Source organism: Microchirus variegatus, assembly GCF_963457635.1.
Source record: "Microchirus variegatus genome assembly, chromosome: 12".
Taxonomy (NCBI): domain Eukaryota; kingdom Metazoa; phylum Chordata; class Actinopteri; order Pleuronectiformes; family Soleidae; genus Microchirus; species Microchirus variegatus.
This window is the reverse complement of record NC_139813.1, coordinates 24,224,301-24,247,876: the sequence shown is the minus strand read 5'-3', so window position 1 is coordinate 24,247,876 and position 23,576 is coordinate 24,224,301. Positions and strand designations below refer to the sequence as shown.

General features: G+C 35.8%; 2 protein-coding genes across 2 annotated transcripts; one reads left to right on the top strand and one right to left on the bottom strand.

Moving 5' to 3' along the window:
• Positions 1-6,045: 6,045 nt before the first annotated feature.
• Positions 6,046-10,282, top strand: pbk (PDZ binding kinase; the record flags this gene model as incomplete). The annotated part of the gene is made up of 6 exons (XM_083898961.1): positions 6,046-6,209; positions 7,668-7,807; positions 8,161-8,330; positions 8,428-8,557; positions 9,710-9,877; positions 9,978-10,282. The coding sequence occupies 6 exons, from the start codon at positions 6,046-6,048 to the stop codon at positions 10,214-10,216; spliced, it is 1,011 nt and encodes a 336-aa protein (XP_083755087.1). The 3' UTR covers positions 10,217-10,282.
• Positions 10,283-15,319: 5,037 nt separating this feature from the next.
• On the bottom strand, positions 15,320-22,293 carry esco2 (establishment of sister chromatid cohesion N-acetyltransferase 2; the record flags this gene model as incomplete). Its single annotated transcript, XM_083898616.1, has 14 exons — positions 15,320-15,452; positions 15,620-15,804; positions 16,928-17,071; positions 17,168-17,257; positions 18,087-18,218; positions 18,319-18,460; positions 18,585-18,627; positions 18,714-18,804; positions 19,921-20,032; positions 20,113-20,222; positions 20,388-20,679; positions 21,387-21,711; positions 21,789-21,928; positions 22,244-22,293. The coding sequence occupies 14 exons, from the start codon at positions 22,291-22,293 to the stop codon at positions 15,320-15,322; spliced, it is 1,989 nt and encodes a 662-aa protein (XP_083754742.1).
• Positions 22,294-23,576: the final 1,283 nt, after the last annotated feature.

Here is a 23,576-nt window from a genome sequence, read left to right as displayed (position 1 = left end):
TCGGAATTTAAACGTCTTTTTCATTTTAAGACGTTTTGAATCCCTTAAAGCTAACGACTGAAACGGCAAATAAAAGATGATCGCTAACGTTGCCTTAGTTTCCCCTTAACCCCGTCCTACACTAGAGGATAAATGGCCAGATTCCGATCCCGATCTGGCCCTAACAACAATCGTGGGTGCCTTCCGTTACTTGTGCAAGCCAAGTTGATTCCGACTTCTCAGCCATGACTTCATCCACAGTCTTTACAACGTTTCTCAGCACAAAACCTCGCACACACGACAGCTACCAACTGACGACAGTCCACCTCCATGTCCGTTTACATTCTGAAGTCACGTTAGATCTCGCAAGGTTTTGAAGGATCCCAAAATACCTGGAGGAACCTCCTCCCTGGAAGTGTGTGGTCCTGCGTCTTGACTGGATCGTCTTGTCCGTGCTTTCTCAGTTTAAAAACAAAACTGAAAAATCGGCTTTAGTAGCATCTGACCTGGCGTTAGCTCGCTGGCTTGCGTCTTAGCAGAGGTTGTCATCATCGATAACAAAGGCCCGACATTAGTCTATTAAACGTAATAGAACGTGTCAGATTTTCTTCATGTTCAAGTTCCTCTTAAGTTCTTCTTGTTGAGGTTCTCCGTCCAAAACTTCTCTTTGCTTTATCTTTTTACGTAAAACAACAAAAAACAAAGAAACCCCGCAGCTAACGGATTATGTAAATGAGTAAGAGTCACTGCCTTTGACGGATGAAATGATTGTGAGAAAGAGACAACAGATGAGTGTAAACAGATGCCTGGACGCACAATTTACAAAACACAGTCTGTCAGTGTCTGCGGCCCAGGGTTAGCAAACACACACAAAACCGAGCATAACGTACAAGCCATTTTTTTTTTTATTCCCCTCTCAGTAGGTTTTAATGGTTCAAGCTGATCTCAGATCCCACAAAGTCGGTACCTCCCAAGTGTCCTGGCTCACGTTCGCGTCTGAGCTTCAGGAGAAACCGCAGTTTGGAGTTAAACGCATGCCGTAACCCGTCCTCTTCACCCAGCCGTGATTTATATACGGACACTTTTTTTTTTTTCTTTAGTGCACCTTAAATACTGGCAAACGCACAACACTAACACTAAGTTTCCTCCCAGTGGAGCTGCAGTGGAGTTCCCTCTGCTCTTATAATAATCTGCGGTGAAGTCTTGTCTGTTTAAACCATCCCGGTTTACGTTTGAATTTAACGTTTCATGGCACCACAGCAGGAACTTTTCTACCTGAGTGTTTGATGGCTCTTCCTGTCATAAACCACGACTCTGCCAGATTTAAAAAAAAAAAGAGGAAATTAGGTGAGGATCCAAGAACTCAACAGACCGATGTTTGCCAACTCACAAAGGGGAATTGTGAGTGGATAACAATTTATTCCTGTGTGTTTTCCTTCCAAACGTTGATTGGATAACTCCATCAAACTGTAATTTGTTCAACATCCGATGACGAAATGAAGTTGTTGTACCAAAAAAACATCACCCTGTTTATTGCTTGTTTTGTTGACGTCAACAAAAGCATTGAGAAATCTTTGGTTGAGCGGGAAGGTCGTCATCTTTTAAATGTCCAGACGGTCAAATTTAGGTGAGATTATTTTAATTTGGCAAACATTTTAAATAAAGTATTTGTAATTCTTTTTTTTTTTTTTTCAATTTTAATTGTAAACCATCTAATTATAAGAATAATTGTTATACATTAGTCCCATTTAATACTGAAAAATGACGCTCTACAGCTTTAAGGCATCTTTCTTCTGCATTAAACAGATTCTAACATAAAGAGTCATAATCGGACTAAGGTGTAAACAGAACTATGAAGCCTGGAATATTCCAAGAGCATAAACGAAATGAGATTATCGTTGTACTTCACGTTGTCATGTTGTGATTCCCTGACTGGTCAGAATCTGCTCCTCTGACCTCTGACATCAATGCGGGGTCAAATAACTCAAATACCTTTGTAAATACCAATCGACCCCTATTTTTTTTTTTTTTTTTTTTAAACAAAACCACATTTCTTTGAAACCAAGTGCACTTACATACATATATGATTTTTAAGTGGTTCGTTTGGTTCTGCATATACACACGTTTACTTCACTGTGTCGGACAATAACGTATTATTTACAATAAGGGCTACAGAGTTAACATACTGCAGAAGTACACGCTTACATAATAAAACATGAATATTTCCAGAAAATGCACCCATTGTTTTGTACTTTTTGTACCACTAAAATGTTGTATATGCACTGCTGAAATAATAAAATATAGATTTGTTTACACACGTGAACTCTTTTATTGGTAGTAACGCAATATTTTCTTCTATTTATTAACGGGTGACGGGAAAAGGAGGACATTGAGTATGTTGTGGGTGCGTTCCATTTGCTCCCACGGAATTTATAAAGCACATTTCACAGATTTAAGCACTTAGAGTGAGATTAAAGTGGTTTTAATGTTGTAGAGTTGTGTTTTTGTGGTTATAGGGTTAGGTCAAAGGTTATAAGAACAGGGTTAACCACTTAGCTAAGGTTATGGTAAGAGGTTAGAGGTGTTTAGGGTTATCATGATGAGCCGGGCAGTTTGAGTTCAAAGGCAGCGACCAGTCACAAACACATTCTTACATGTTTTGTGTTCTGATATTTTTTTTATTTTATCTATCTATCTATCTATCTATCTATCTATCTATCTATCTATCTATCTATCTATCTATCTATCTATCTATCTATCTATCTATCTATCTATCTATCTATCTATCTATCTATCTATCTCGCAAGCTAGCAAGCAATTAAACAAGCTAGCAAGATGTCAAGCAAACAAGCAATTTAGCTAGGTCTCTAACTCACAAGTTGCATTTTCATGTGTGTGTTGCAGGAAAAATATGGTGCTTTAGGTCTTTAGACTTTTTATCTATCTATCTATCTATCTATCTATCTATCTATCTATCTATCTATCTATCTATCTATCTATCTATCTATCTATCTATCTATCTATCTATCTATCTATCTATCTCACAAGCTAGCAAGATGTCAAGCTAACAAGCAATTTAGCTAGGTATCTAGCTCACAAGTTACATTTTCATGTGTGTGTTGCAGGAAAAATACGGTGAATAAGGTGCTTTAGGTCTTTAGACTTTTCTATCTATCTATCTATCTATCTATCTATCTATCTATCTATCTATCTAGCAAGCTAGCAAGTTAGCAAGCAACTAAGCAAGCTAGCAAGATGTCAAGCTAACAAGCAATTTAGCTAGGTATCTAACTCACAAGTTAAAAAATAAACAGGAATAAATAAATACAGGAATAAATAAACAAATTTATACATTTATTATTCATGCATTTAATAATGTATGCATTTATTTATTTACTTATGCATTTATTTATGTATGTATTTATTTATTTATTGATATGTCAGGTCTCGTCCTCCATAATTACTAATGTTGTGGGAACCTTAAATCTGTTTACACACTTACATTGTGTGGACAAAAGGCAAGTCTGTATAAAGTAAATATTGCATTTTATCGCAGGTATTAATATGACAAATTATATATTTTTTTGTCGTTATTTCATTCATCTGTCCATATTTAAAAATTTTTAACAAAACCATACATTTGCATACATGGTTAAAGTAAGTCTGGTTCGAGTAAAATCTGCAGGAAATGAATGGAAGTCAACGTAAATGTCCTCTGAAGACATGGAAACCAGACTGTGTGTGTGTGTGTGTGTGTGTGTGTGTGTGTGTGTGTGTGTGTGTGTGTGTGTGTGTGTGTGACTGACAGCTCTGACGTGTAATTGCAAGTATGACTGTTTCCACATGTGCAGCAGATGAGTTAAATGAAAAATGATCACACACACACACACACACACAGGTCGGCGAGGTCACATTTATCCTCCTGGAATATAATATCTTAATATAATGTCATTTATTCGATATATAAATACCATGTGATTGATGATATGAATCTGCTTTTTTGTTGTGTTTTAAATTATGCGAGTATGTGATATAAAATGTAATGAATGCACATCATCATCTCGTTTGTTTTCCGGCTGTTTTTGACCAGAGAGAAAAATGGCCGTTCTTGTTCTGTGAAAGCACCGCAAAACATGTGGCATCGGCAGCAGTAAAAGCAGTAAAAGCAGTAAAAGAGGCCACAAACATCTTGTCTTCATGGGAAAAAGAAAAATGGGCATAAACAGAGAGACAGACATATTTGCCCCTGTTTTCTCTTCCATGTCCATCATGTTTTCAGACCTCATTCCTGCTCCTGCGTCCTCAGATCTGCAGTGTGCGTCTATTTATAAAGTGACATGTACAGTGGAGGTCAAAGGGTCAAACAAACCTCCATACTTACATTTTAGGACAGGGATGCAAACACCTGCAGCTCATTTATAACAGACTTATATATAACATGACTGACCTCAGCTGGTGGGAAATGTGTACTACACCTGCAGCAGCTTTTCCGTAAAGAATAAGTTTAAATATCTTAAAATGAACCACGGAGCATACTTCTATCTTTTACTTTGATGTTACTTTGAAGAAGAATCCCAAACATCGACCACTGAGGAGAAGGATTTTTGACAAGCGACAAACTTCTACATTTGTCCCTTGTCTCTCGGCGGCTTCCGTAACTCCAGTTTGAATGTTCGACGCGGTTCATCTACAGACGTTTGTTGTCGCCGAGGAAGGAGGAAAAAGCAGGTAATGTTTTCATCGATTGTCCCGAAAAAAAACGAGTCGTTTGTCACTTTATCTGAATCAAAACACAACGACGACAACTTTTACCGGGTTACCGCCTCAAAAAAGTGGCGATAACGCTGCTGTTGACGTTAGCTTAAGCCCTTTTTGACAGTAGCTTTTAGCCGCTACTGTCAGTGTCTGTCTCCGCCATTTGCAAAAAAAAAAAAGCTTCACCGCATGTTATATTGTTGGTAAAATAGATATTTTATCGTGTTTTTTAACTTTAACTGCCTCGTAAATCGCAGCTGTCAAACGCTGACACGCGAGCTTTATTCAACTTTTAAAGTCTGAGGCATTTTACTGATTCGAACGTGCACCGGTGTCGTGCCAATGTAGGTATCCCCGACAGAAAGTGTTTCCCCTGGCCGCGGAGGCGGAGAGAAACAGTGGTGCTTTCACCCAAGTAAATTAAAACTATCAACAATTGCATTGTTTAATGATTTATTTTATGTATACTTCACATACTACTATATAACCTCTGGTATTATGAACAGCTTTCTTCTCTTTTAGCCAACGATATGGGGGGAAACACATTATTTCAGACTGTTTACCTGTCATTATTTGTATCCCCCCTCAAAATGGACAGATGAAACCTGATCATCAAATGATTTATGTTATGTATACTTCATATAGTACTATATCATCTCTGAGATTATGAACAACTTTCTTCTATTCTAGCCAAAGATATGGGGGGAAACACATTATTTCAGACTGTTTACATGGCTGCCATGATTTGTATCGCCCCATATCTTTGGCTAGAATAGAAGAAAGTTGTTCATAATCCCAGAGATTATAAAGTAGTATGTGAAGTATACATAAAATAAACCATTTGATGATCAGGTTTCATCTGTCCATTTTGAGGGGGGATACAAATTATGGCAGACAGGTAAACAGTCTGAAATAATGTGTTTCCCCCCCATATCTTTGGCTATAAGAGAAAAAAAGCTGTTCATAATACCAGATGTTATATAGCAGTATGTGAAGTATACATAAAATAAATCATTAAACTATGCAATTGTTTAATTTACTTGGGTGAAAGCAAGCGCACCACTGTTTCTCTGCCTCCGCGGCCAGGGGAAACACTTTCTGTCGGGGATACTTACATTGGCACGACACCGGCACCAGCCTCCGTTCAAAAAGTTGTAATTCTTTTGTCATTGTTTTTATGTTGACGTATTAGATACGATTTCATATTCAGGTCCTAACATTAAACATACATGTGATTTTAATTCGACGTATGTATGGTGTTGATTCCTTGGTTTATATGTAAACGATGTAATGTTTTTTTTCTTTTGCAGAATGGCCTCTCTATCATGCACCGACGAGGGCGCATTCAAGACCCCGCAAAACGTCCGAGTGAAGAGCTTCCTGAGCAGCGGAGGATCTCCCATCACCATCCCAGCCTCGCCCTTCATGAAGAAGCTCGGCTGTGGGACTGGAGTCAATGTTTACCTCATGGACAGGTGAGGAATATATCTAATACACGTCATATTCACCACAAACCAGCCTTTACTTCTTACCCCAAACACTACAGAGTTTAATCTATAATACAAAACAAGTATATCACCTACTAGGTAGCTTTTACTTTGGTTAAAACCTTATTTAATTTGGCTGTAGCCTGATTTTATAACTGATTATCCAGTTGTATTATAGTAGTAAGTAGTAAACATTCTTTGGTCGTCAAACAAAACAAGATGCATGGATGTCCTGTCTTTGGGTTTGGGACTCTGCAATGAGCATTTTCTATAAATCAAAATTTTTTTTTTCCAAAAAAGTGCAAATGTTGGACGACATAGTATAGATTGACGTTTTTGAAAAATTTTGAACCAATTTTTTTTTTTTAATTTTAAACGACATAGTATAGTTTTTTTTGTCAAATTTTGGACGACATAGTATAGTATGACCTTTTTGGCAAATTTTGAAACAAAAAGAAATTCAAGTTTGGAACGACATAGTATAGTATGACGTTTTTGGTCAATTTTGAACCAAAAAGAAGTTTTCAAAAAATTGCCAATTTTTGGACCATTTTTTCCCCAAAAAAAGTTTTCTTAAAAACTGGTCAAGTTTTGAACAACATAGTATAGTATGCCGTTTTTGGCTAAATTTGGATACATTTTTCTTTTTCCCAAAACAGTGTCAAATTTTAAATGACAAAGAATGGTATGACTTTTTTTGGACCAATTTTTTTTTCAAATTTTGAACGACTTAGGATAGTATGATGTTTTCGCCAAATTTTGGACCAAAACATTTTTTCCCAAAACAATGTCAAATTTTAAACGGCATAGTATAGTATTTTTGTCAAATTTCGGACAACATAGTATAGTATGCCGTGTTTGGCAAATTTTGGCCCAAATTGTTTTTTCCCAAAACAATGTCAAATTTTAAAAGACATAGTTTAGTATGACTTTTTGGTCAAATTTTGGACGACAAAGTATAGTGTGACTTTTTTGCCAAATTTTGGACCAAATTTTGAACGACATAGTAAAGTATGATGTTTTTGCCAAATTTTGGACCAAAACATTTTTTCCCAAACGATGTCAAATTTTAAACGACATAGGATAGTATGACGTTTTTGCCAAATTTTGGACCAATTTTTTTTTAATGATCAAATTTTGAACAACATAGTCTAGTATGCTGTTTTTGGCCAATTTTGGACCAAAAAATCTTGGCAAATTGATAGTCACAGCCTCTATTTATTCAAATATTTAGATCATATTGAAATAACTAAAAACTAGACTAACCCTGATCAAAACAGTCCATTTAATTTTTTGTCCTCCAGGACACAAATATGGAATGTTCTTTTTCAACAACAACAATAAAAAACATGAGACTTTAGAAACGAACAATAGACTTTCAGGAATAATAATTTGGGCTATTTTATCATGTCTGTCATCATCTTTTGTATTTAATCTGAATTTCAGAGTGGGGAAACTGAACGCGTCTCCCTGGGCTGTGAAGAAGATCAACAGCAAATGTGCTACCAAGCAGGCGGTGGTTTACCAGAAGCGTCTGAACGAGGAGGCGAAGGTCCTGAAGGGAATCAATCATCCCAACATAGTTGGTGAGACGAGACACGGCGGAAGACGCACTGTTGTTCTCTCATTTTAATGATTTTAAGTTGTCAGTAAATAACAGTTTGTGATTCAGGTATAAACTGTTGATAAAAGGGCTACAACTGAATTTTTAAAAAGTAAACAAAACTCATTCAATCCAGTCTTTGAAAGGTTGTTTTTACCAGTGATTATGTGTTTAATCTGCATTCACAGCTGGGTCAGCAAAGAAACAAGGAAATATTAACTTTGAGAAGCTGAAAAATCAACCTTTTTGTGGATGTATATACAGCAGTAAATGTATTTTAATATTCTCTTATGCTCTAGGTGCTTGTTAACTCTGTGTTTGCATCCCAACATGAAGGTTTCCGTGCGTTTACCACGGCCAGAGATGGCTCCAACTGTCTGGCGATGGAGTACGGCGGCGAGCAGTCGCTCAACGACCTCATTGAGAAGAGGAGGGAGGACGGACTCAAAGCTTTTCCTGCGGCCAACATAGAAAAGGTGGCGCTGCATGTGGCTCGTGGCCTGCAGGTGAGAAACCTTTTGTCATTTTAGAAAAAAAAAAAGAAAAACGACATGAGCACATTGATGAGTGACTGTTTCTGTGTGTGTGTTTTTCTGTCTGCAGTATCTTCACAACGAGAAGAAGCTGCTACACGGCGACATGAAGTCCTGCAACGTGGTCATTAAAGGCGACTTTGAGACGGTCAAGATCTGTGATGTGGGCGTTTCTCTGCAGCTCGATGAGAACATGAAAGGTAATGATTATTTACATCAGAAAACAATCAAAAAGGTTTTTAAAAAAAATTAAAATTTTTAACGACATAGTATAGTATGCCGTTTTATTGAAATTTTGGAGCAAAAAATGTTTTCCAAAAAATTGTCAAATTTTTTACGACATAGTATAGTAAGACTTTTTTTTGGCAAATTTTGGACCAAAAAAACGTTTACAAAAACATTTTCAAATTTGGAACGACATAGTATGACGTTTTTGGCCATTTTGGACCAGAACATTTCTTTCAAAAAAATTTGGGCGACATAGTATAGTATGTTGTTTTTTTGTTACATTTTGGATGACATTTTGAACAACATAGTATAGTATGACGTTTTTGGCACATTTTGGACCAAAACATTTTTTTCCAAAAAATAACCAAATTTTGGACATCAAAGTGTAATATGACGTTATGACATAGTATAGTATGACCTTTTCTTTTCCCCAAAAAAGTTGTCAAATTTTTGATAACATAGTATAGTATTAAGTTTTTGGCTAATTTTGGACCAAAAAAACGTTTACAAAAACATTTTCAAATTTGGAACGACATAGTATAGTATGACGTTTTTGTCACATTTTGGACTAAGAAAAAAAAATGTTTAAATTGGCAAATTCTGAACGACAAAGTGTAGTATGACGTGACGACATAGTATAGTATGACGTTTTTTTTATATTTTGGACAAAACATTTTTTTTCAAAAAAAGTCAAATTCTGGACGACAAATTGTAGTATGACGTTACAACATAGTATAGTATGACGTTTTTGGCACATTTTGGACCAAAACAATTTTTTTTTAAAATAGCCAAATTTTGGACAACAACGTGTAATATGACGTTATGACATAGTATAGTATGACGTTTTTGGCAAATTTTGGACCAAAACATTTCTTTCAAAACATTTTGGACGACATAGTATAGTATGTCGTTTTTTGTTACATTTTGGATGACATTTTGGACGACATAGTATGTCGTTTTTTGTTACATTTTGGATGACATTTTGGACGACATAATATAGTATGACGTTTTTGGCAAATTTTGGTCCAAAAATGTTTTTTCAAAAAAATGTTCACATTTTTGACAACAGTATAGTTTGACGTTTTTGCCAAATCTTGGACCAAATTTTTTTCCCCTGTTCTCAGTGTCCAACCCAAACACGGAATACATCGGCACAGAGCCGTGGAAACCTAAAGAGGCTTTGGAGGAAGATGGAGAGATCAGCGACAAGTCGGACATCTTCGCCTACGGCCTGACTCTGTGGGAGATGATGACGTTGGCGATGCCTCATCTGGACATGCTGGACGGTGATGGTGAGGCAGAGAATTTTATAAACCTTAAATTAACAGCAATGTTTTCAAATGTAGTTGTACAAAACAAACTACAACCAAACTAACTTGTATTCTCTTTCAGTGTCCGACGACTCGATCGAGGAGAGCTTCGACGAGGACGCCTACTACGAGCGTTTGGGGACGCGGCCGGCGCTGGACGTGGAGTCTCTGGGCACATCGTACCGGAGGATGGTGGAGCTTTTCTACTTGTGCACAGAGGAGGAGCCCAGGAAGAGGCCTTCAGCCACGCAGATCGTCCAGGCCTTAGAGAGAAACGCGCCGCTGGAGAAAATCCCCTGCGAGGTGATCATGATCGACTGATTCACACAGCTGCAGATAAGGATTAGAGTTATTGTCCAGGTCCAGATTTAAGGACAGCCTGGTCGATGCTACACGTAACCTTTTTACTGTTATATTTGTTTATATGTCGTCTTTTCTCTGTCGTGATGTCAACTTTAAATGTAAATGTTGATTGTTTTCATTAACTCTTGCTTGTTTTTTCCCTCTTATAATAAAAATAATTTTTGTCACTAAATTGGATAGGGGTGGATTGGATTGTGAGTGGCCTCAGTATAAAGTGTGCTATCTTTAGTCATTTTAGCCCATATTTTAATCCCTAACGACATCTGACTGTGTGTTTACACTGTGAGTATAGTATGACGTACTACATGGTATAGTGTGTCGTTTTTGTCCAATTTGGGCCAAATCTTTTTTCTCCAAAAATGGTCACATTTTGGCGACATGGTATAGTATGACGTACTGCATAGTATAGTGTGACGTTTTTGTCAAGTTTTGGACCAAAAAAACGTTTTCAAAAAAATTGTCCGATTTTGGACGACATAGTATAGTATGTCGTTTTTGTCCAATTTGGGCCAAATCTTTTTTTCTCCAAAAATGGTCACATTTTGGAGACATGGTATAGTATGACGTACTACATAGTAAAGTGTGACGTTTTTGTCAAGTTTTGGACCAAAAAAACTTTTTCAAAAAAATTGTCAGACTTTGGACGACATAGTATAGTATGTTGTTTTTGTCCAATTTGGGCCAAATCTTTTTTTCTCCAAAAATGGTCACATTTTGGAGACATAGTATAGTATGACGTACTACATAGTAAAGTGTGACGTTTTTGTCAAGTTTTGGACCAAAAAAACGTTTTCAAAAAAATTGTCAGACTTTGGACGACATAGTATAGTATGTCGTTTTTGTCCAATTTGGGCCAAATTTTTTTTTCTCCAAAAATGGTCACATTTTGGAGACATGGTATAGTATGACGTACTACATAGTAAAGTGTGACGTTTTTGTCAAGTTTTGGACCAAAAAAACTTTTTCAAAAAAATTGTCAGACTTTGGACGACATAGTATAGTATGTTGTTTTTGTCCAATTTGGGCCAAATCTTTTTTTCTCCAAAAATGGTCACATTTTGGAGACATGGTATAGTATGACGTACTGCATAGTATAGTGTGACGTTTTTGTCAAGTTTTGGACCAAAAAAACTTTTTCAAAAAAAATTTCCGATTTTGGACGACATAGTATAGTATGTCGTTTTTGTCCAATTTGGGCCAAATCTTTTTTTCTCCAAAAATGGTCACATTTTGGCGACATGGTATAGTATGACGTACTACATAGTATAGTGTGACGTTTTTGATAAGTTTTGGACCAAAAAAACGTTTTCAAAAAAATTGACAAATTTTGGACGACATAGTATAGTATGTCGTTTTTGTCCAATTTGGGCCAAATCTTTTTTTCTCCAAAAATGGTCACATTTTGGAGACATGGTATAGTATGACGTACTACATAGTATAGTGTGACGTTTTTGTCAAGTTTTGGACCAAAAAAACGTTTTCAAAAAAATTGACAAATTTTGGACGACATAGTATAGTATGTCGTTTTTGTCCAATTTGGGCCAAATCTTTTTTTCTCCAAAAATGGTCACATTTTGGAGACATGGTATAGTATGACCTACTACATAGTATAGTGTGACGTTTTTGTCAAGTTTTGGACCAAAAAAAAGTTTTTAAAAAATATGTCAGATTTTGGACGACATAGTATAGTATGTCGTTTTTGTCCAATTTGGGCCAAATCTTTTTTTCTCCAAAAATGGTCACATTTTGGAGACATGGTATAGTATGACGTACTACATAGTATAGTGTGACGTTTTTGTCAAGTTTTGGACCAAAGAAACGTTTTCAAAAAAATTGTCAGATTTTGGACGACATAGTATAGTATGTCGTTTTTGTCCAATTTGGGCCAAATCTTTTTTTCTCCAAAAATGGTCACATTTTGGAGACATGGTATAGTATGACCTACTACATAGTATAGTGTGACGTTTTTGTCAAGTTTTGGACCAAAGAAACGTTTTCAAAAAAATTGTCAGATTTTGGACGACATAGTATAGTATGTCGTTTTTGTCCAATTTGGGCCAAATCTTTTTTTCTCCAAAAATGGTCACATTTTGGAGACATGGTATAGTATGACCTACTGCATAGTATAGTGTGACGTTTTTGATAAGTTTTGGACCAAAAAAACGTTTTCAAAAAAATTGACAAATTTTGGACGACATAGTATAGTATGTCGTTTTTGTCCAATTTGGGCCAAATCTTTTTTTCTCCAAAAATGGTCACATTTTGGAGACATGGTATAGTATGACCTACTACATAGTATAGTGTGACGTTTTTGTCAAGTTTTGGACCAAAAAAACGTTTTCAAAAAATATGTCAGATTTTGGACGACATAGTATAGTATGTCGTTTTTGTCCAATTTGGGCCAAATCTTTTTTTCTCCAAAAATGGTCACATTTTGGAGACATGGTATAGTATGACGTACTACATAGTATAGTGTGACGTTTTTGTCAAGTTTTGGACCAAAAAAACGTTTTCAAAAAATATGTCAGATTTTGGACGACATAGTATAGTATGTCGTTTTTGTCCAATTTGGGCCAAATCTTTTTTTCTCCAAAAATGGTCACATTTTGGAGACATGGTATAGTATGACGTACTACATAGTATAGTGTGACGTTTTTGTCAAGTTTTGGACCAAAAAAACGTTTTCAAAAAAATTGTCAGATTTTGGACGACATAGTATAGTATGTCGTTTTTGTCCAATTTGGGCCAAATCTTTTTTTCTCCAAAAATGGTCACATTTTGGAGACATGGTATAGTATGACGTACTACATAGTATAGTGTGACGTTTTTGATAAGTTTTGGACCAAAAAAACGTTTTCAAAAAAATTGACAAATTTTGGACGACATAGTATAGTATGTCGTTTTTGTCCATTTTGGGCCAAATCTTTTTTTCTCAAAAAATGGTCACATTTTGGAGACATGGTATAGTATGACGTACTACATGGTATAGTGTGACGTTTTTGATAAGTTTTGGACCAAAAAAACTTTTTCAAAAAAATTGACAAATTTTGGACGACATAGTATAGTATGTCGTTTTTGTCCAATTTGGGCCAAATCTTTTTCTCTCAAAAAATGGTCACATTTTGGAGACATGGTATAGTATGACGTACTACATAGTATAGTGTGACGTTTTTGTCAAGTTTTGGACCAAAAAAACGTTTTCAAAAAAATTGTCAGATTTTGGACGACATAGTATAGTATGTCGTTTTTGTCCAATTTGGGCCAAATCTTTTTTTCTCCAAAAATGGTCACATTTTGGAGACATGGTATAGTATGACGTACTACATAGTATAGTGTGACGTTTTTGTCAAGTTTTGGACCAAAAAAACGTTTTCAAAAATATTGTCAGATTTTGGACGACATAGTATAGTATGTCGTTTTTGTCCAATTTGGGCCAAATCTTTTTTTCTCCAAAAATGGTCACATTTTGGAGACATGGTATAGTATGACGTACTACATAGTATAGTGTGACGTTTTTGATCAGTTTTGGACCAAAAAAACGTTTTCAAAAAAATTGACAAATTTTGGACGACATAGTATAGTATGTCGTTTTTGTCCATTTTGGGCCAAATCTTTTTTTCTCAAAAAATGGTCACATTTTGGAGACATGGTATAGTATGACGTACTAGATGGTATAGTGTGACGTTTTTGTCAAGTTTTGGACCAAAGAAACGTTATTCAAAAAATTGTCAGATTTTGGACGACATAGTATAGTATGTCGTTTTTGTCCAATTTGGGCCAAATCTCTTTTTTCTCCAAAAATGGTCACATTTTGGAGACATGGTATAGTATGACGTACTACATAGTATAGTGTGACGTTTTTTGTCAAGTTTTGGACCAAAAAAACGTTTTTCAAAAAATTGTCAGATTTTGGACGACATAGTATATATAGCATGTCGTTTTTGTCCAATTTGGGCCAAATCTTTTTTTCTCCACAAATGGTCACATTTTGGAGACATGGTATAGTATGACATACTACATAGTATAGTGTGACGTTTTTGTCAAGCTTTGGACCAAAAAAAAGTTTTTCAAAAAATTGTCAGATTTTGGACGACATAGTATAGTATGTCGTTTTTGTCCAATTTGGGCCAAATCTTTTTTTCTCCAAAAATGGTCACATTTTGGAGACATTGTATAGTGTGATGTTTTTGTCAAGTTTTGGACCAAAAAAACGTTTTCAAAAAATATGTCAGATTTTGGACGACATAGTATAGTATGTCATTTTTGTCCAATTTGGGCCAAATCTTTTTTTCTCCAAAAATGGTCACATTTTGGAGACATGGTATAGTATGACATACTACATAGTATAGTGTGACGTTTTTGTCAAGTTTTGGACCAAAAAAACGTTTTTTCAAAAAATATGTCAGATTTTGGACGACATAGTATATAGTATGTCGTTTTTGTCCAATTTGGGCCAAATCTTTTTTTCTCCAAAAATGGTCACATTTTGGAGACATGGTCTCGTATGACGTACTACATAGTATAGTGCATTGGTTCTCAAAAAGTGTGCATTAAGTGCTATCTTTAGTCATTTTAGCCCATATTTCAATCCCTTACTACACCTCACTGTGACGCAGGAATTTAGAAAAAAACTGTAAAGACACAAGGTTTATAAAACAAAGGCAACATGTTTATTAAAATCTATTTACAAAGCAAAATCCTCCTCAACACTGAAAAACTGACTGCCTTTGAACATTCTTCCTTCTAAAAGCTCCCAGAAAACCCTGAGCTGGTGTCAAAAAAACAACAATCTGAACATATACAGTGAACAGCAGCAAACCACATGAAAATGTTGAAATATCGAGCTCAATATAAACATCTGAACGTGCCGCTAATAAACAACATTCACGGAGTATAAATACTGATGATACCAGGATTAATAACACACCTCAGTTACTGCTTTGTTTGCATATGAAAAACACTTTTTAACCACATGCCTGATGAGGAGTTAAAAAAAATAAAAATAAAAATAAAAATAATTATATTTAACCAGGCTGAACACTTCTAAATTCTTCTGAACTCTCACGCGATGAAGTTGTAAACGAGAAACGTCGGCGTGTCGCAGTACTTGGTTGCGAACACTTTGCCGTCGGGCGTCGGGTCAGAGAAGGCGATCTCCTGCTTGGTCAGGTGACTGCCGTACGTGAAGGAGCTCCTACACAACAAAAAAGGGAAAATACCGTGTTTTAAAAGGATGTCCAAGTCACATGGTGCTCCTTTTAATTGTGTGTGAAAATAAAATCAGCAAACTGATTTTAAAAGTTAAAATCAGTTTGTTTTTTTCCGCTAAGAGTGAGAGCAAACTTCTGGGACACCTCGTACCTGACTGTGTCCAGCATGCGTGTTGCGATTCCCTGTCTCCTGGCCAAGCTGAAGACCCAGATCCGGCTGATCCCGCACACGGCCGGTTCAGGGACGGTGGAGCAGCACCAGGCGCGGTGTCGCTCCATGAAGTCGTCCCTGGTCATGTCCTTGTGTCCGTCCGGCTGATCCAGGACTCTGAAAGCCTGGAAGAAAAGAAGAGGAAAAACAAACTCAATTCTACCGTTCAAAAAAAGACCAAAAAACATTCTCTGTCCACCCCGACACTGCTGCTGTATACAAACAAACGCTTCCCCCCCAAAGAGGCAGACTAAGAAATAAATTTGTTTAAAATTTGACAATTTTTGGTGGGAAAAAAATTTTGGTCCAAAATTTGACAGAAATGTCATACTATATATGTCCAAAATGTGACAATTTTTTTGAAAAAAAAAAAAATGTTTTAGCACAAAATATGACCAAAATGTCATACTATACTATGTCGTCGACCTCAATGTCAAACTACACTATTTCGTACAAAAACTGACAATTTTTTTGAAGAAAAAAGTTTTGGTCCAAAATTTGACAAAAACGTCATACTATACTATGTCGTCGAGCGAAATGTCTTACTACACTATTTCGTCCAAAATCTGAAAAATTCTTTGGCAAAATTTTTTTGGTCCAAACTTTCACACAAAAAAATCATACTACACCATTTCGTCCAAAATCTGAATTTTTCTTAGAAAAAAATATTTTGGTCCAAAATTTGACAGAAATGTCATACTATATATGTCCAAAATTTGACAATTTTTTTGAAAAAAAAAAAAATGTTTTAGCACAAAATGTGACCAAAATGTCAAACTATACTATGTCGTCGACCTCAATGTCAAACTACACTATTTCGTACAAAAACTGACAATTTTTTTGAAGAAAAAAGTTTTGGTCCAAAATTTGACAAAAACGTCATACTATACTATGTCGTCGAGCGAAATGTCTTACTACACTATTTCGTCCAAAATCTGAAAAATTCTTTGGGAAAATTTTTTTGGTCCAAAATTTCACAAAAAAAAAATCATACTACACCATTTCGTCCAAAATCTGAATTTTTCTTAGAAAAAAATATTTTGGTCAAAAATTTGACAAAAACGTCATACTATACTATGTCGTCCAAAATGTGACAATTTTTTGGGAAAACATTTTTTCGCCCAAAATGTGACCAAAACGTAATACTATACTATGTCATCCAAGATTTGACAATTTTTTTTGAAAAGTTGAAAAGTTTTGAAAGAAACACAAAGGTTAAAGGTGCAAAAGATAAAGTAAATGTGTCACCTGACGTATGGGCTCAGCGACCAGACATCCCACCACCATCCTCTCTGTGTTGATGAACAGGTAAGTCTTTGCCTGAGAGGGTCTGCTCAGAGTCAACTGCTGGAAACCAAGCTCACTGTCTGCCACGTGACGCACGTCCTCCGCCTGATCACACACACACACACGAAAAACAAGATTTAAAATAGGAACGGACTGTCAAAATATAATATGGTGGGATCACACACGCACACGCACACACACCTTTTTAACAGCATATTTGGGATCATCCGGCATGACCAGGAGAATTTTTCCATCCCAGAACTCGGACACCAATCGCTCCTTCTTCCAGCCCTGGAAACAACAGAGAGAGAAGATGCTGCAGTTTAGAGCCAAAATCTGTTCATTTTGTGGGTTTTCTTTTTACTTATTAAAACATTTTTTTCTAATTTTCAGCTTTTTAAATGTCATATAAAATGATTGAAATAACCACACAAAGTTAAAACTATTAGATAAAAAGTCAAACTACTCAAATAAAAATTCAAAACTATCAAAAAGTAAAATTTATCAAAAAAAGTAAAAATTATTAAATAAAAAGTCAAAACTATCAAAAAGAAAAATTATCAAATACAGTAAAAATGATCCCATAAAGTCAAATTTATCAAATAAAAAGTCAAAACTATCAAAAAGAGAAATTTATCAAATAAAGTAAAAATGATTAAATAAAGTCAAAATTATCAAGTAAAAAAAAGTCAAAATAACCAGATAAAAGGTCAAAACAAAAAAGTACAAATGACCAAATAAAGTAAAAATTGTAAAATAAAAAGTCAAAACTATCAAAAAGTCAAAATGATCAAATAAAGTTCAAAATACTAAATAAGAAAAGTCAAAATTATCAAATAAAAATTAAAAAACATCAAAAAGTCAAAATGATCAAATAAAGTAAAAAATTATCACATAAAGTCAAAATGATCAAATAAAAAGTAGAAACTACCAAATCAAAAGTCAAAATGATCAAATAAAAAGTAGAAACTACCAAATAAAAAGTCAAAATGATCAAAAACATTAATTAAAAAATTTGCACCAATGTGAATTTAAATTTCTCGTTCATTCAAAAATCAACAAAAGAACTTATAATCTTAAACTCAGGGAGACAGAAAAGAAGAAAAGGTTTAATTTTTACCACAAACTTGATGGAGTCGATGAATCTCTGGTGAAACTGCGTGTGCTGGAAATTATCCTCGGGATTTTCGGCGCTGTAGATCATCCCACACGAGCCGCACGTGGTCGCTCCGAAACGCTTCTGACCTGCATCCTGATTTAACAAAAAATTTGAATTTGAGACAAATAATGAAAAATAAAACATTGTGCTTTTTTGTCTTTTACAACAAGACAAATATGAAAGTAGAACATACGATGATGAGCTGGTCGTCGTCCTGCTTCTCTCTCTTCTTACGAACACTGCGTTCTTTGGAGGAAGACGCCACCTGCAGTGACGAGATGGGGCCAGAGGGGGTGCTGCAGGACACGGGAGGCTGCACAGCTGCTTTCTTTAACCTGTGGAGCAAAGGTTCATCAGTGTTGTCCATGATTTTCCTTTTCTATATATATATATATATATATATATAAAAAAAATTACGTAAAAATGTGATATAAACTCTTGATCGTGAAATGTTTTTACCTTTTGGAGGCGGAGCTAAAAATGGGATACACCGCGGTAGTCTCTAAATAAATAAATAAAAAATTAATTAATCGTCTAAAATGTCTCTTTTTGTGTCAATATTGTTGTTTTGGAATTTTGTGTGATTACTTTTGGGCTGTGGGCTGAAGGTGGCGCTGTTGGGACTGGTGTCACTCAGGTCAAAGACAGACTCAGAGCCTCTGTCTGTCTGAGGAGAGTCCTGAAAAACATGCAGAAAATAAGTGATCAAAAGTCATAAAATGTTTTGGTCAAAAACTTGACAAAAATGTCATGGTATAGTATGTTGTCCAAAATTTGACAAAAAAGTCATAGTATATAGTATGTTGTCAAATTTGACAAAAAAAAATTGGGAAAAATTTTTGGTCCAAAATTTGACAAAAGTCATAGTATATAGTATGTTGTCCAAAATTTGACAAAAAAAATTGGGGAAAATTTTTGGTCCAACATTTGACAAAAAAAAGTCATAGTATATAGTATGTTGTCCAACATTTTACAAAAAAAATTGAAAATAAAAATGTGTCCAAAATTTGACAAAAAAAGTAATAGTATCGTATGTTGTCCAAAATTTGACAAAAAAATGTGGGGGAAAAATTTTTGTCGTAAAATTTACTAAAAAAGTCATACAATAGTTTGTTGTCCAAAATTTGACAAAGTATTTTGGGGGAAAAAATGTCTCCAAATTTTGACAAAAAGGCAATAGTATAGTATGTTGATCAAAAAAATTGAAAATAAAAATGTGTCCAAAATTTGACAAAAAAGTCAGAGTTTAATCTTTTATTTACGGAACATTTAAAAACACTGTTTTTAAAAAGTGTCGTACAAACGATACAAACAAAGAAATCATTGATTTTAGATCATGGACAAATAAAACGTTTGAGATCATCAACATTTCCCTTTGAAACATTAGAATTATTTTGTTAGTTTGTTTGTTATTACTTATTTGAAGTCACGTGATAATCAACAAAGACCTAATGGTACAATTTTTATTTCTTATTAAAAACTATGGAAGCACAGCCACACAACTATGGATAAAAAACTACTTGATTGATTAAGAAAATAATCTTCAGATTAATCCATTATGAAAATAATTAAAATAAGATTTGATTTAAAAGCCCAAGACCGTAATCGGAAGATGACACTTGTCTCAACTAATATTATCTTTTATCTTTTAGATTATTTTTGTCATATTTAAAACCACACACTACAATGTAAAGATTAACAGCAGCAGGTGAAGTTAAGCCAGGACTAATTTAATTGTGTTACAGTTTTATGTGGTTTAAATGAAAGTGAAAATGTAAACAAACATAAAGTTCACCTGTGAGTTGATGAGCGAGGCTGCAGATGATGGACTTGGTGTCGGACTCCTCGTCAACACGATGTTCAGCTCCTTGTTAATCCCGTATTTCTCCCTCAGAGCTTTAGGCGAGCTGAGACGAGAAGGTCAGAAGATGATCAGTGACTTTCTGGAATGTTTTGTTTCTGTTTTAAATGGAGGTTTTAAAAGTACCTTAAAGTCTGAGGAGTTTCAGGCTCTTCGATCCAGTCGGACAGATCGAACCTGGGTCTCTGTTTGGTGACGAGCTGCTGCTCTTCTGGTTCGAGCGGCTCAACGACAGTCTGCAGGAAACAACGAGGATAAACACCACGTCAGATTTACACTCACATGACAAAATAAATACATAATAAATATACAGACACGTGTCTACTCACTTTTTCGGGTGTTTTCTGTTGTTGCTTCATCACCTGCTGCTGCTGCTGCTGCTGCTGCTGCGCCGTTGTCACCATCGTTGTCTCGCTCTTGGTCTGAGGAGGCGCTGCTCGACTCTTCTGCTGCACCGAGGCTGGTTTGGTGGAGGACTTTGGTGCAGATTTCTTGTACATGGACTTGGGTTTCTTCCCTGTACCGAAGAACGCAGCCCCAACGAAGATCTTGGGTTTGGGCTTCAGGCTGCTGAAGGCGATGGTGATGGCTTTCTTAGAGTCGGACGCAGGTTTTGTGACCGTGGTGAGAGAAGGAGCATCAGCAGCATCGGCAGCTGGAGCAGATGTTGTTGTTGCAGGTTTGGTCGTGACACTGTGGAGTGAAATAATGCAAAGTGACAAAAAAGTGGTGAAAAATTATATCCAAAAAGTATAGTGAGACCATTTTTTTGTTCAGAAATTGAACAAAAGTCACGTTGTCCAACATTTGATAGTTTTTTTAATAAAATTTTTGTCCAAAATTTGACAATGGCATAGTATAGTATGTCTTCCAAAATTTGAAGTTTTTTTGTCCAAAACTTGACAAAAATGCCATAGTATAGTATGTCTTCTAAAATTTGACAATTTTTTGCAAAAAAAAATTGTCCAAAATTGGACAAAAAGTCATAGTATAGTATGTCGTCCAAAATGTGACAAAATGTATATATTTTCTAATTTTGTCCAAAATTTGTCAAAAAAAGTCATACTATAGTTTGTCGTCCAAAATATGAAATTGTTTTGCCAAAAAAAATTCTGTCCAAAATTTGACAAAAAAAGTCATAGTATATAGTATGTCGTCCAAAATTTGACAAAATATAATTTTTTTAATTTTGTCCAAAATTTGAAAAAAAAAGTCGTAGTATATCATGTCATCCAAAATTTTACAAAATACATATTTTTTAATTGTGTTCAAAATTTGACAAAAAAGTAATTGTATGGTATGTCGTCCAAAATTCAAAAAAATTTTGCCCAAAATTTTACAAAAAAGTAATCGCATAGAACGTCATCCAAAATTTGACAAAAAAATCTGACTTTACAAACCTTAGATTAAGTTTCGGAAGCGTGATCTTCTTCGTAGATGTCACGTAGCTTTTGATCCCCGCCCCCGTCGCGGTTCTCGGTCCCACAGAAACTTTCCTCGGCTTATTGCCTCCTTTGACGTTCTTCTTATTCTTCCTTTGCCGTTTTATCGGCTGAGAGGGAGGTGATGGGAGAGCTGGAGGAGGAGGAGGAGCAGGAGGCAGAGACTCCTTAATGGCCTTCCTCTCCAGTGGAGTGAGGTAGACGAGCTTCTGTTTGCCGTAGAAGGAGCTCGTAACCATGGTCTGTCTGAAGGAAGGTTTGCGGGGTGATTTGGCAGGAGAACCTAGAAAAGGAGCAAATAAATACAGATTTAAAATGAATCAACATTAGAGGTTAAATCATTCAAAGTCAACACCGTACCTGCTGGTCTCAGCGGGGATTTCTGTGGTGAAGGAAAGTTCTTCTTGTTCAGCTTCTTACGAACAGGAGACTGCGGCAGCTTCCTCGGGGACCTTCTCTTCACGGGGGACATCTCTCTCAGCTCCTTCTTGGACGGGCGACTGCCACAAAACACAGCACAACCTCCATTTTATTTAGTTTTCTACATTTAAGAATTTAGAGTTAGGTGTTGACACACGACAATAAATAAATCAGGCCGTTTTCCCCCTGATAAGTTTAACAGCATCGTAAAAAGCACTTTGGGGGTATTGTAGATATATTCAAGTCTGTCAGGTTCTGCAAAATATTGCTCAATCTCCAAGGAATTAAAGTGAGCAAAGCGGCACTGAAGAAGCTCTGAGATGCAGCGTTCATAAAACGAATAAAAACACAGCATCGACGGTGTAAAATGAAACACAGACAATATTCAATCCCACCTGTCAGAGTCCACAGAGGTGAGCTTTCTCTTCCTGGTCGTGGGCATCATGTCAACAAACAGCACAGCTGAACACAGAACAACATTATCAAACAAATAAGAAAGACAATACATTTCATTTAGTGGATTAAATAAACATTATTACACGTATATGTTGTTCTCTTTGTTAATGCAGAAACATAACATATCAGCAGGAAAACACATCGTAACTCACTGCAATGCTAGTTTTACGGAAACACATGCAATCCTAAATTAACATTACTATTTTAAATAAGTGATCATCAAGTTGTTGATCACTGCATTTTCCAAAAAGACAGCAAAACAACAGTAGTAGAAATAAATGTGACATGGACTTTCTATGGTACAAAGTGAAATCTAATATTTAGCTAATGATCACAGCAGCCGAAGATTAGCATCATAAACCTTGCGTTTTGACGTCATGAAGCCTCACGGATAGAAATGCAGTTTATAGATTATTTTTGTGTTTTTCGGCTAAATTAGCTGATTTTCTGCAGGGATTTGGTGAACCTGTCTACCAGTGAACAGATAACACTGCCAAAGCTATATCCTAAGGTGACCTCTAACACGTCATTGACATAGTATGATACAATTAATTTGACTTAAAAGCATAAACCGACGATTAAACTCACGTTTATTTGAGCAGAAATGTGAACACACTCGACGCGAGCGATGACTTATGCAGCGCTTATTTAACACAAACACGGCGAATAATAGCACAAATGGCGGGACGTTTAGCTAACACACAAGCGACTTCGGTCCTCAATAGAAACTAGCTAGTGCGTCGACAACGGCTAACAACCACCTCAACACAACATTAGCTTCACTATTTATACGCGTATTGTGATATTCGACTGTTTTACAGCTCGCGTGATCAGACGATGCGTTACTGAACACGACTTCAAAGTAAATACGACACTTTACGAACGAAATACGCAATGTACCTTTGGTCGATTAAAGCCGAAAACATTTCGGTAAACCCGGTGTTGATTTACTTACCGACTGCCTTTCTGTCGAGGAGCATAAAGCGATAAAAGTTGAGTAAAATCAAATTTTGCGCCGTCTCTACTGCTTCTGTTGCCCGCGTTTCTCTCCTTCGTATTTTGAACACCCCGCGCGAGCTCCCCGGAAACAGGAACAACACGTCAGAGGTCTTACTTTCATGGCCTTCAAAGTAAAAGCCCACAACTGTTTATGGGGTACTTGGCAACGTTCAGACTTATTTCAAATGATTTTGCAATAAATAAATAAAAAGTTAATATTTTAAAAAATTGTAAATTTAAATTTAATTGAAATATAAACGACAACAAATAGTT